General features: G+C 46.1%; 1 protein-coding gene across 1 annotated transcript in view; it reads right to left on the reverse strand.

The window, feature by feature from the left end:
- LOC311145397 (peroxidasin-like) overlaps positions 1 to 13,999 on the reverse strand; it is a gene marked incomplete at both ends in the record, with an annotated part of 79,467 nt that overhangs the window by 54,173 nt on the left and 11,295 nt on the right. Inside the window, 2 exons of the mRNA XM_084181623.1 lie at positions 5,653 to 5,724; positions 7,404 to 7,475. Of these exons, the coding sequence (XP_084037749.1) occupies positions 5,653 to 5,724; positions 7,404 to 7,475 (144 nt within the window). The remainder of the gene's footprint in view (positions 1 to 5,652; positions 5,725 to 7,403; positions 7,476 to 13,999) is intronic.

Genomic DNA, 13,999 nt, shown 5'->3' on the forward strand with positions numbered 1-13,999 from the left:
CAGCCAAAGCACTGTGGACTTGTTGCTGTAACACTATGGAGTCTAGTTGAATGTTTAGCTCTTGGTTTACAGGGAGTGTGTGTGTGCACTCAACGAGCTGTATAAGGCCATAAACAAGAAAATGCTCATCCAGAAGTGGCGCTCCTAGTGGCCGGGGACTTTAATGCAGGCATCTGTTTTACCTCATTTCTACCAGCATGTCACATGTTCAACCAGAGGAAAAAAAACTCTAGACCACCTTTACTCCACACACAGAGACGAATACAAAGCTCTCCCTCACCCTCCATTTGGCAAATCTGACCATAATTCTATCCTCCTGATTCCTGCTTACAAGCAAAAACTAAAGCAGGAAATGGTCAGATGATGTGGATGCTACGCTACAGGACTGTTTTGCTAGCACAGACTGGAATATGTTCCGGGATTCATCCAATGGCATTGAGGAGTATACCACCTCAGTCACCGGCTTCATCAATAAGTGTATTGACGACGTCGTCCCCAAAGTGACCGTACGTACACATCCCAAACAGAAGCCATGGATTACAAGCAACACCCGCACCGAGCTAAAGGCTAGAGCTGCCGCTTTCAAGGAGCGGGACACTAATCCGGACGCTTATAAGAAATCCCGCTATACCATCAGACGAACCATCAAACAGGCAAAGCGTCAATACAGGACTAAGATTGAATCCTACTACACCGGCTCTGACGCTCGTCGGATGTGGCAGGGCTTGCAAACTATTATGGACTACAAGGGGAATCCCAGCCACGAGCTGCCCAGTGACGTGAGCCAACAAACGAGCGAAATGGCTTTTATGCTCGCTTCGAGGCAAGCAACACTGAAGCATGCATGAGAGCACCAGCTGTTCCGGACGACTGTGTGATCACGCTCTCTGTAGCTGATGTGAGCAAGATTTATGCACTAACTGTAAGTCGCTCTGGATAAGAGCGTCTGCTAAATGATGTAAAATGTAAAAATGTAAAATGTAAGACCTTTAAACAGGTCAACATTCACAAGGCCGTGGGGCCAGACGGATTACCAGAGCATGCGCGGACCAACTGGCAAGTGTCTTCTCTGATATTTTCAACCTCTCCCTGACCGAGTCTGTAATACCTATATGTTTCAAGCAGACCACCATAGTCCCTGTGCCCAAGAAAGTGAAGGTTACCTGCCTAAATGACTACCGCCCCGTAGCACTCATGTCTGTAGCCATGAAGTGCTTTGAAAGGCTGGTCATGGCTCACATCAACACCACCATCCCGGAAACCCTAGACCTACTCCAATTCACATACTGCCCCAACAGATCCACAGATGACGCAATCTCAATCGCACTCCACACTGCCCTTTCCCACCTGGACAAAAGGAACACCTAAGTGAGAATGCTGGTCATTGAGTACAGCTCAGCGTTCAACACCATAGTGCCCACAAAGCTCATCACTAAGCTAAGGACTCTGGGACTAAACACCCCTCTCTGCAACTGGATCCTGCACTTCCTGATGGGCCGCCCCCAGGTGGTAAGGGTAGGCAACAACATGTCTGCCACGCTGATCTTCAGGGCTGCGTACTTAGTCCCCTCCTGTACTCCCCTGTTCACCCACGACTGCGTGGCCAAGCATGACTCCAACACCATTAAGTTTGCTGACGACACAACAGTGGTAGGCCTGATCACCGACAACGATGAGACAGCCTATAGCGAGGAGGTCAGAGACCTTGCAGTGTAGCGCCAGGACAACAACTTCTCCCTCAACGTGAGCAAGACAAAGGAGCTGATCATGGACTACAGGAAAAGGAGGGCCGAACACGCACCCATTCACATTGACGGAGCTGTAGTGGAGCGGGTCGAGAGTTTCAAGTTCCTTGGTGCCCACATCACCAACAAACTATCATGGTCGAAACACACCAAGACAGTCGTGAAGAGGGCACAACAACACCTTTTCCCCCTCAGGAGACTGAAAAGATTTGGCATGGGTCCCCAGATCCTCAAAAAGTTCTACAGCTGCACCTTCGAGAGCATCCTGACCGGTTGCATCACCGCCTGATATTGCAACTTCTCGGCATCCGACCGTACATCACTGGGGCCAAGCTTCCTGCCATCCAGGACCTATATACTAGGCGGTGTCAGAGGAAGGCCCAAAAAATTGTCAAAGACTCCAGTCACCCAAGTCATAGACTGTTCTCTCTGCAACCGCATGGCAAGCAGTTTCGGAGCGCCAAGTCTGGGACCAAAAGGCTCCTGAACAGCTTTTACCCCCAAGCCATAAGACTGCTGCACAATTAATCAAATGGCCACCCGAACTATTTACATTGACTCCCCCCCCCAATTGCATCACCACTTGGTATGGCAGCTGCTTGACATCTGACCGCAAGGCACTACAGAGGGTAGTGCGTAACAGAGGAGGCTGGTGGAAGGAGCAATAGGAGGACGGGCTCATTGTAATGGCTGGAATGTAATAAATTGAATGGTATCAATCATATGTAAATCACGTTTGACTCCATTCCATTAATTACAATCCAGCCATTACAATAAGCCCTTCCTCCTATAGCTCCTCCCACCAGCCTCCTCTGGTGCATACGGCCTAGTACATCACTGGGGTTGAGCTCCCTGCCATCCAGGACCTCTATACCAGGCGGTGTCATAGTAAGGCCTTAAAAATTGTCAACGACTCAAGACACCCAAGTTATAGACTGTTCTCTCTGCTACCACACGGCAAGCGGTAGCAGAGCGCCAAGTCTGGGACCAAAAGGCTCCTGAACAGCTTCTACCTCCAAGCCACAATTGACCCCCTTTCCTTTGCACTGACTCTCTTGCACTGGCTCTATGCACAAACACTGGACTCGACCCACACACACAGACACACAGACACACAAACACTACATACGCTCACACACTCACATGCATTCGGATGCCAAACTCACACACACACACACACACACACAGCCTTTCACACTCTTCACATTCGCTGCTGCTACTCTATTATATATCCTGACTGCCTAGTCACTTCACCCCTATGTACCTACATGTACATATTGCCTCAACTACCTCGTACCCCTGCACATTGACTCTTACTGCTACTCCTTGTATATAGCCTCATTATTGTTATTTTATTGTGTTTCCTTTTTCTATTTTAGCTATTTTCTCTTACTTTTTAACTCTGCATTGTTGGGAAAGGGCTCGTAAGTAAGAATTTCACAATAAAGTCTACACCTGTTGTATTCGTCGCATGTGACGAATACAATTTGATTTGATTTGACTTGATTTGTGTGTGAGAGATTGTGCTGTGGCCTGGAAGTGTGGGGTCTGCGTGGGAAACCAGATGGATTCGGAAGCTGAGGGGTCGACTCTCAAGGGGAAGAGTACTGAGACCTTTTGCTTGAATAACCCCAAAGCCTCTATGGCCTCATCCTTATACAGTTCAATGAGAACTCAACTGACCCACCATTTTGTAGAAAAAGAGAAGGAAAGGAAGCGTTGCTAAGGGACACAATAGTAGATGTTGGTAGACAGAAGGTGCTCTTTGGTCAAAGGGGTAAATTGGTTATCAAAAAGAAAGGAGGACCAAGGCACTCTTCATACAATTAAATAAAATGCCTTTATTTGTATTGCATGTTCAATGGAAACAAAGTTTAAAAACTCCCGCCATTTTACTCTGACTGTACACGTGTTGTGAAACGGTACGAGAGAGATCTTACTCCTCACCGCCAAAACACAGAATACTGAGGAGAACCCAAGGCCTGTAACGTAATCTCTGTCCTTGACCATCTAATGATATACTTGTACATCAAGTTGCCTCACGCTACAGTAATAGGAAATAGGCTCCTGCTCCTATGAGCCGTTCCGGCTGGCACAAGCCAAGAGTACAATCCCCCAGGCTATGGGGGCAGGGTGAGAAGGGCCAGGGGGGGAAAGGGACAATCCCCCAGGCTATGGGGGCAGGGTGAGAGGGGCCAGGGGGGGTAGAGGGACAATCCCCCAGGCTATGGGGGCAGGGTGAGAGGGGCCAGGGGGGGTAGAGGGACAATCCCCCAGGCTATGGGGGCAGGGTGAGAGGGGCCAGGGGGGGTAGAGAGACAATCCCCCAGGATATGGGGGCAGGGGTAAAGGGCTGAATACAGGGGCTGGATCAGTGTGCTGGCCTCAGATGAACTCTGCTTTAAAGTGACAGGACCTTCTAATTAAAACTAGTCAAAAGACCACAGGAGTCACCCACGCTACAGCATGCAGAGAGGAGAGGGATGTGTGTGTGTGTGTGTGTGTATGTGTCTGACACATTCCCAGCCTTCCCCTCCTACTCTACAGTAGTTGACGTGCTAGCGTCAGAAACATTGTTTGTCTGATATGTTTGAGGTGACTAAGCAGAACTGTGACCATCATATTGTCTACAAAAAACAACTTTACAAAACAGATGGTAGTCTACAGTATTTTATCTACACAGGTTCGTGTCCAGGCTCTGTCGCAGTCGGCCACAACCGGGAGACCCATGGGGTGGCGCACAATTGGCCCAGCATCGTCCAGGTTAGGGGAGGGTTTGGCTGGCAGGGATGTTCTTGTCCCGTCGCGCACTAGCGACTCCTGTGGCGAGCCGGGCGCAGTGCACGCTGACACGGTCACCAAGTGTGCAGTGTTTCCTCCGACACATTGGTGCGGCTGGCTTCCGGGTTAAGCGGGCATTGTTGGGTTGTGTTTCGGAGGACGCACGGCTCTCGACCTTCGCCTCTCCCGAGTCCGTACGGGAGTTGCAGCGATGGGACAAGACTGTAACTACCAATTGGATACCACGAAATTGGGGAGAAAAAGGGGGTAAAAAAAAATAAAACATATCTACACACACCAAAGTAGGCCTTGACTTCATTACTCTGTCTCAAGTTACTCTCATGAACTTATCCATCACATGATAATCAGGTATGACAAAAAAGTGATCTACAGAACAGCCAACCAAAATCGAATCAAAGTTTTGTACAGTCCAACCATTCCAACGCCTACAGTCAGCCTGCTGAGCTGAAGGTCTGAGTTATCTAACCCAGGGCCAAGTAGAGGAGGAGAGGAGAAGGTTCATTGAGTGGAATGCAGGGGGTATATGAGACTGAGTAGGTGGAGAGACTAGAGAACCAGATATTTGACATATTTACCGTATGTGAATGTAAACACAGACATAGCTGCCTGCCACCACAACTGACAGGCGCTGGGGTTATAATAGGCAGTGACTCACAAGCACAAGGACTAAACCATACTGCAGAAACCCAAGGCTACGTGCTGCCTGCCTGCTGCTCAAGCCTACCTCTGCTCTCCTCATTGCCTTCAGGTCACCACGCGCAGACAGATAAATTCAGAGGATTAGACAATGGGGATAATTTTTTTGTCTTACTTCATTTCCTGTACCACACTAACACACCTTTTCTGTTCTGACTAAGCAGTCTTGCAATGTCCAGTTTACAGCCACATAGTGTGTTTGTGTTTTGTTTCCAGACACAAGCCCGAGACAGGTTTTGCCATGCTTTATCATCAGCCGACATGGCGAAGAGTGAAACTTGAACTACAACTTTTTGCCTATTGGGCCTGTCAGCGCAAAATGGCCGCCACACTGTTTCAATGAAACCAATCCATCTGTGACTTGGCATCCAGAAGAGAATAACATTGACATAAAGGCATAACAACTCACAGATATTTGAGGTTTTCCAGGTCTTCAAAGGCTCCTCTGGGGATCCGTCTGATGTGGTTGTTGTTGAGGAGGCTGTAAAGTCAAGAGAATGGCCATTATTAAAGACCTCCCAGTGGACTATTAGACTTACAAAAAGTGAATCCGTGCAGACTAGTAGATACAACTTTAAAGTGGTCCATGTTGGTATACTGCTGTGTCATGATCTAATGCTAGGCCAATGCCAGTCTAAACACAGTTCAACTTTCAAAGTACATAATATATGTCAGATCCTTCATCCTGACCACTGTAGCTATTCTATGAAGCATCTGGTTCAATTCCTACACACTGTCACAATTTGTTTTGCATTTCTATGGCTGACAGATCTATGGGGCAGAATCTGGACAAGGATCAAGAATGGCTGTCATAGACTTTCTGCAACATAGCAAAATCTTGAGTTGGTGATCCCTTAACTCAATGCCATAGAAACGGGCATTAATGCAGAGAAATACATTTAGGAAAATAATATAATATGTATAAGCAGAACATTACTTGGGCAAAACATGCCTCCTCAGTCCTCACCTAGCTCTTTTGCCTAAAAACATTTGGCCTCAATTGGCTTCGGTTGAACATTTTGGAGATGGAAGCTGTCCCAGGGGTCTTTGCACCCTGCCTTGGAAATGTTTTAACTGAAACACTGATTAACTCTACATGCACTATTGTTTAATCGATGTTCATGGTGACAGCTACACTCTTAGAAAAGAAGGTGCTATCTAGAACCTTAAAGGGTTCTTAAGCTGTCCCCATAGGAGAACCATTTGAAGAAACCTTTTTGGTTCCAGGTAGAACCCTTTTGGTCCAGGTAGAACCCTTTTGGGTTCCATGTAGAACCCTTTCTAGAGAGTGTTCTACATGGAAGCCAAAATGGTTCTACCTGGAACCAAAAAGGGTTCTCCTATGGGGACAGCCGAAGAACCCTTTTGTAACCTTTTTTTCTAAGTGTAGGCACAGTCTGTCACAGGCCGAAGCAGAAAAAGACAGGCAGTAGGCCCCTAGCTGCAGCCTTTCCTTCACTTAAGAGCCAGACATCTATTTCTGTCTGCCTGAGACACTAATATTGAACTGTCTCCCAGCAGGCTTCAGTTACCATGCTATTCTTCTGTCTGTGAGACAGAGGTTAAAGCCGTGAAGAGTTCTCCATGAAATATGGAACTCCATAGACTACATGGCTAGTAGGTGGTCTGCTACTGTAGGAAAATCTCATCTGAGCTTTCTCTGCTTTGACATTAACTAGGCTCATTGGCTGATTCCTGCCACATGGGTGGCTGTAGACTAGCAGGCTAGCAGGGCTGACACATGATAGATGGCTGGGAGAGTGAAGGGGAAAAATACATTCCTCCCAGATGATGAGGTAATGTGTGAAACCACAGCAGAATAGAGAGCAAGAATTTGCCACTTGTGTCCGTGTTTGTGGACTGACTGACTGTACGCAGGACTTTCCAGGGAAAACGAATGATGTGACGTGTTTCCGAGTCTTGGGACAAAAGATAGACACAGAGAACTGGGTGCTTCTGGGAAGGGACGTGGCTTACAGGAGTAGTCGACTCCTAATGAGTGCCGATTGCATTAGTGTATATGTGAACGCTCAGTTTAAACACATTTGCAGTGAGTTCTCCAGGACCAATTCAATTACAATATCTTCAATTGCTGAGTACGTAGGGGAAAGATGGAGGAGGGAGGAAGGACAGAGAAGGGAGGAGAGGAGGGAGACTTACAGTGTGTTGAGGTTCTTTAGCCATCTGAAGGAGCCGGGCTGTAAATCCTTGATTTTGTTGAACCTCAGGTCTCTATGGAGGGAAAAACAGGAAGAACACAGTCATTAACAACATCGGGACAATCGAGTCTGTCAAACCAATCATTACCATGACAAAGGTTTTACTGGCTGATGTCTATGAGGAAACAGGCTGGTACAATGAGTACAGTACACACTACACACATATGTATCCAAATCACTTAGGAATCTCTACTAACACTTTCATTATAAAGGATGAATAATAGCCACATTATTCATATCACAGGAATGCCATTTATCAAGCTTTAATAATGGGGATAGGTTTACTTAACATTTGCCCTAAAGCTAACAATTAAGAGAGATGAGGGAGTTTAGTGGCTTATCACTTTACTTGAACCTCTCATTGTAAAGACTTAGTGACGATATCATGTCATGACATTAACCTCTCATGCCCATTATGACAAATGATATCATGATAGGCCTATAACACCTAACTAAAATACTGTGGAATGTAGAGCTAGACGCACATCGTCTCATTCACATCGTCTCATTGTTGAACAATTAAGTTGTTCAACAAGTTATGCTTGTGGAACTTTTTGCCAAACGTATTTTCATAAGACAGAGAGAAAGAGAAAAACGCTCTGTAAGTGGAACCAGCTATCCATATAAAGGAAATACTGAGGAGTACAAGAGAAATGAGAGGGTTTGTTTCTACTGCCTTGAAAATATGACTATTTTCCCGTCATTGCATTACATTGTCATATGCGTTACTGCCCTCAAAGGGGCCATGACTGGGTGTTTAGAACAAAGAGCAGATCGCCTCGCTGTAAAACCCTAACAACAAAGACCATAACAACCACAGTCCACAAGCCTCTGACTCAACATGGCTTACTGAGAAAACTAGGAGACATTGTCCAGCCACACTAACAATGTCAGGACAAGACAGTGTTGGAGTCACAACACAGATAGGCTTTATCTCAATTGTTAGGAGAGGGAATCCTAGATCAACCACCCTGCTACCCACATTCAACTATAAATAATAGAATTTACTCTCATCAGCTACTCTGGACTGACCTTCACATTCACTGACTGACTCCAGGACACAATACACCCCCATGCTCCACTAACAGAGAGATACCAGTTAGACTTTGGCCAGACACTGTCAAGTGATTCCAATTATGATTCCTCTAAGTGTTGCTGAGTGGGTAACTGGGAGTAAAGTCAAGGGTTTGGGGTAGAACACGCTGATAAAGGATTTGAAGAATTCAAACTTTATTTCTACTATGTCAGTAAAGATGTGAGTTCCATGTCTATTCTCTTTCATCTTTGATGTCGTGGTGTTCTCTAAGAGTCTACTTTTCTGTGCTGTGAATTCCATCTGGAACATGGGGTTCTTATTCACTTTCTGGTCTGTATTTCCTTTGTATAAATGTTGCCTAGTTACCACATGCACAACAGTCACCGAGGGCCAAATCATAAAAACTATACATTCCTGAATGTCTTGCTTTCTCATGTTTCTGTGAAAATGTCAGCCCCCCAAAAAACGACCTGATTTCATAGCAAGTGAAATGTTTATGGTTCACTCACTCTGTAAAATCAAATCAAATGTTATTTGTCACATGCGCCGAATACAACAGGTGTAGACCTTACATTGAAATGCTTACTTACAAGCCCTTAGCCAACAATGCAGTTTTAAGAAAAACAAGTGTTCAGTAAAACAAAATAGATAACAAAAAAATAAAAATAATATGCGGGGATACAGGTTAGTCGAGGTAATTGAGGTAATTTGTACATGTAGGTAGAGTTAAAGTGACTATGCATAGATAATAAACAGAGAGTAGCAGCAGCGTAAAAGAGGGTGTTAAGAAGCCTTTTGGACCTAGACTTGGCGCTCCGGTACCGCTTGCTGTGTGATAGCAGAGAGAACAGTCTATGACTTGGGTGGCTGGAGTCTTTAACCATTTTTAGGGCCTTCCTCTGACACCACCTGGTATAGAGGTCCTGGATGGCAGGAAGCTTGGCCCCAGTGATGTACTGGGCCGTATGCACTACCCTATGTAGTGTCTTGTGGTCGGAGGCTGAGCAGTTGCCATATCAGGCAGTAATGCAACCAGTCAGGATGCTCTCGATGGTGCAGCTGCAGAACTTTTTGAGGATCTGAGGACCCATGCCAAATCTTTTCAGTCTCCTGAGGGGGAATAGGCTTTGTCGTGCCCTCTTCACGACTGTCTTGGTGTGTTTGGACCATGATAGTTTGTTGGTGATGTGTACATCAAGGAATTTGAAGCTCTCAACCTGCTCCACTACAGCCCCGTTGATGAGAATGGGGGCGTGCTTGGTCCTCCTTTTCCTGTAGTCCACAATCATCTCCTTTGTCTTGATCACGTTGAGGGAGAGGTTGTAATCCTGGCACCACACGGCCAGGTCTTTGTCCTCCTCCCTATAGGCTGTCTCATCGTTGTCGGTGATCAGGCCTACCATTGTTGTGTCGTCGGCAAACTTAATGATGGTGTTGGAGTCGTGCCTGGCCATGCAGTCATGGGTGAACAGGGAGTACAGGAGGGGACTGAGCACGCACGCGAGGGGCCCACGTGTTGAGGATCAGTGTGGCAGATGTGTTGTTACCTACCCTTACCACCTGGGGGCAGCCCGTCAGGAAGTCCAGTATCATGTTGCAGAGGGAGGTGTTTAGTCCCAGGGTCCTTAGCTTAGTGATGAGCTTTGAGGGCACTTATGGTGTTGAACGCTGAGATGTAGTCAATGAATAGCATTCTCACGTAGTTGTTCCTTTTGTCCAAGTGGGAAAGGGCAGTGTGGAGTTCAATAGAGATTGCATCATCTGCAGATCTGTTGGGGTGGTATGCAAATTGGAGTGGGTCTAGGGTTTCTGGGATAATGGTGTTGATGTGAGCCATGACCAGCCTTTCAAAGCAATTCATGGCTACAGACATGAGTGCTATGGGTCGGTAGTCATTTAGGCAGGTTACCTTAGTGTTCTTGGGCACAGGGACAATGGTGGTCTGCTTGAAACATGTTGGTATTACAAACTCAGTGAGGGACAGGTTGAACATTTCAGTGAAGACACTTGCCAGTTGGTCAGCGCATGCTCGGAGTACACGTCCTGGTAATCCATCTGGCACCTGCGGCCTTGTGAATGTTGATCTGTTTAAAGGTCTTACTCACATCGGCTACAGAGAGTGTGATCACACAGTCGTCCGGAACAGCTGATGCTCTCATGCATGCGTCAGTGTTGCTTGCCTCGAAGTGAGCATAGAAGTAATTTAGCTCGTCTGGTAGGCTCGTGTCACTGGGCAGCTTGCGGCTGTGTTTCCCTTTGTAGTCTGTAATAGTTTGCAAGCACTGCCACATCCGACGAGTGTCGGAGCCGGTGTAGTACAATTCAATCTTAGTCCTGTATTGACGCTTTGCCTGTTTGATGGTTAGTCAGAGGGCATAGCGGGATTTCTTATAAGCGTCCGGGTTAGAGTCCCACTCCTTGAAAGCGGCAGCTCTACCCTAAAGCTCAGTGCAGATGTTGCCTGTAATCCATTGCTTCTGGTTGGGGTATGTATATATGGTCACTGTGGGGACGACGTCATCGATGCATTTATTGATGAAGCCAGTGACTGATGTGGTGTACTCCTCAATGCCATCGGAAGAATCCCGGAACATATTCCAGTCTGTGCTAGCAAAACAGTCCTGTAGCTTAGCATCTGCTTCATCTGGCCACTTCTTTATTGACCGAGTCACTGGTGCTTCCTGCTTTCGTTTTTGCTTGTAAGCAGGAATCAGGAGGATAGAGTTATGGTGAGATTTGCCAAATGGAGGGCGAGGGAGAGCTTTGTACGCGTCTCTGTGTGTGGAGTAAAGGTGGTCTAGAGTTTGTTTTCCTCTGGTTGCACATTTAACATGCTGGTAGAAATGAGGTAAAACGGATTTAAGTTTCCCTGCATTAAAGTCCCCGGCCACTAGGAGCGTCGCCTCTAGATGAACGTTTTTCTGTTTGCTTATGGCCTTATACAGCTCATTGAGTGTGGTCTTAGTGCTAGAATCGGTTTGTGGTGGTAAATAGATACTCTACCTCAGGTGAGCAAAACCTTGAGACTTCCTTAATGTTAGATTTTGTGCACCAGCTGTCGTTTACAAATATACACAGACCGTGACCCCTTGTCTTACCGGAGTCAGCTGTTCTATGTTGCCAATGCAGCGTATATCCCGCCAGCTGTATGTTATCCATGTCGTCGTTCAGCCACGACTCGGTGAAACCGAAGATATTACCGTTTTTTATGTGCCGTTGGTAGGATATCTGTGATCGTAGTTAGTCTATTTTGTTATCCAATGATTGTACGTTGGCTAATAGGACTGATGGCAGAGGCAGATTACCCACTCGCTGTCGGATCCTTACAAGGCACCCCGACCTACATCCCCGATAGCTCTGTCTCGTTCTCATGCGAATGACGGGGATTTGGGCCTTTTCGGGTGTCTGAAGAAAATCCTTCGCGTCCGACTCGTTAAATAAAAAATCTTCGTCCAGTACGAGGTGAGTAATCGCTGTCCTGATATCCAGAAGCTCTTTTCGGTCATAAGAAACGGTGGCAGAAAAATTATGTACAAAATAAGTTACAAATAACGCGAAAAAACCGACACAATAGCACAATTGGTTAGGAGCCCGTAAAACGGCAGCCATCTCCTCCGGCGCCATTCTTCTTTTCAAAACCCCCGCATGTGGATCCAACTATAGAGCCCAGCTTTCCATATACTCACTTCCCTTCAAATAGGGGCTTCAACAATGGCTGAGTGCACCACTGGTTACAGCAGTGGTGCTTTGGATAAAAGCGTCTGCTAAATGGCATATTATTATTATTATTTAGGAAGCCAGCTGAGCACCGTTCACTGTCTGTATCAATATCATAAACACTGCCATGATATCTTACCATCTGCAGGCCCCAACATCAACAGAAGTCAAGTTACATAACATTGTTTTATTTGGCAACGTGAGAATTTAGTGTCAAATTATTTTGTCTCTATTGTGTTCTGTTAGTTATATTTCAAACTCCATAGAAGAAGAAACGCAAGCATAACGGACCACATCAAACCCAAAGCAATAATGTCAAAAGGACACTTTTGTAATGTTTCCAAAACAGCTATACTTTTCAATAGTAGGCTCCTTCCTAACAAAATACATCAGATACAGTAGAAACTGAGGGTGAAAACAATTTTTCCATTCTATGCATTCACACTGTAGCAACAAAGCTGGTGTTTATAGATGGAAGATAACTGTTGGTGAAGTTGTGTTCCCTGAAGGGAAGACCCATCTCCATGCAACCAACCTGGGAGTCAGGGAGTGAAGAGCTTTGTCAAGGCATGCTGGAACAGGGTCTGCCCCGCCTCCTCCAGGCCCAGGGAAGGAGGGAGAAGAGGGGGAAGGAGAGAAGGGACGAGGGGGTTCTGGGGACTGCTACATGCTGGCTCAGGCAGCATCTACGTACTTGTACAGCTCAAAAATGAGAGTAGAGGTGTGTGTGTGTGTGCGTGTGTGTGTATGTGTGTGCGTGTGTGTCTGCGTGTGTGCTTGTGTATGTGTGTACTTTGGGTTGAGGCAGGAAAAAGTTAGAAGAACAAGACACTAGAACCAGATGAAGGAAGGAACCTATCCATCAAGCACACATGCTCTATTCCAAGCACTTGGCTGATAATCCCTAAAGTTTACAGTACCTACAACAATGCTTTCCAAAACAGTTAGACATACAGTGAGGGAAAAAAGTATTTGATCCCCTGCTGATTTTGTACGTTTGCCCACTGACAAAGACATGATCAGTCTATAATTTTAATGGTAGGTTTATTTGAACAGTGAGAGACAGAATAACAACAACAAAATCCAGAAAAACGCATGTCAAAAATGTTATAAATTGATTTGCATTTTAATGAGGGAAATAAGTATTTGACCCCTCTGCAAAACATGACTTAGTACTTGGTGGCAAAACACTTGTTGGCAATCATAGAGGTCAGACATTTCTTGTAGTTGGCCACCAGGTTTGCACACATCTCAGGAGGGATTTTGTTCCACTCCTCTTTGCAGATCTTCTCCAAGTCATTAAGGTTTCGAGGCTGACGTTGGACAACTCAAACCTTAATATAATAATAATAATAATATGCCATTTAGCAGACGCTTTTATCCAAAGCGACTTACAGTCATGTGTGCATACATTTTTGTGTATGGGTGGTCCCGGGGATCGAACCCACTACCCTGGCGTTACAAGCGCCGTGCTCTACCAGCTGAGCTACAGAGGACCACCTTCAGCTCACTCCACAGATTTTCTATGGGATTAAGGTCTGGAGACTGGCTAGGCCACTCCAGGACCTTAATGTGCTTCTTCTTGAGCCACTCCTTTGTTGCCTTGGCCGTGTGTTTTGGGTCATTGTCATGCTGGAATACCCATCCACGACCCATTTTCAATGCCCTGGCTGAGGGAAGGAGGTTCTCACTCAAGATTTGACGGTACATGGCCCCGTCCATCGTCCCTTTGATGCGGTGAAGTTGTCCTGTCCCCTTAGCAGAAAAACACCCCCAAAGCATAA

This window comes from Coregonus lavaretus (assembly GCF_964263955.1).
Source record: "Coregonus lavaretus genome assembly, chromosome: 18".
Lineage (NCBI taxonomy): Eukaryota > Metazoa > Chordata > Actinopteri > Salmoniformes > Salmonidae > Coregonus > Coregonus lavaretus.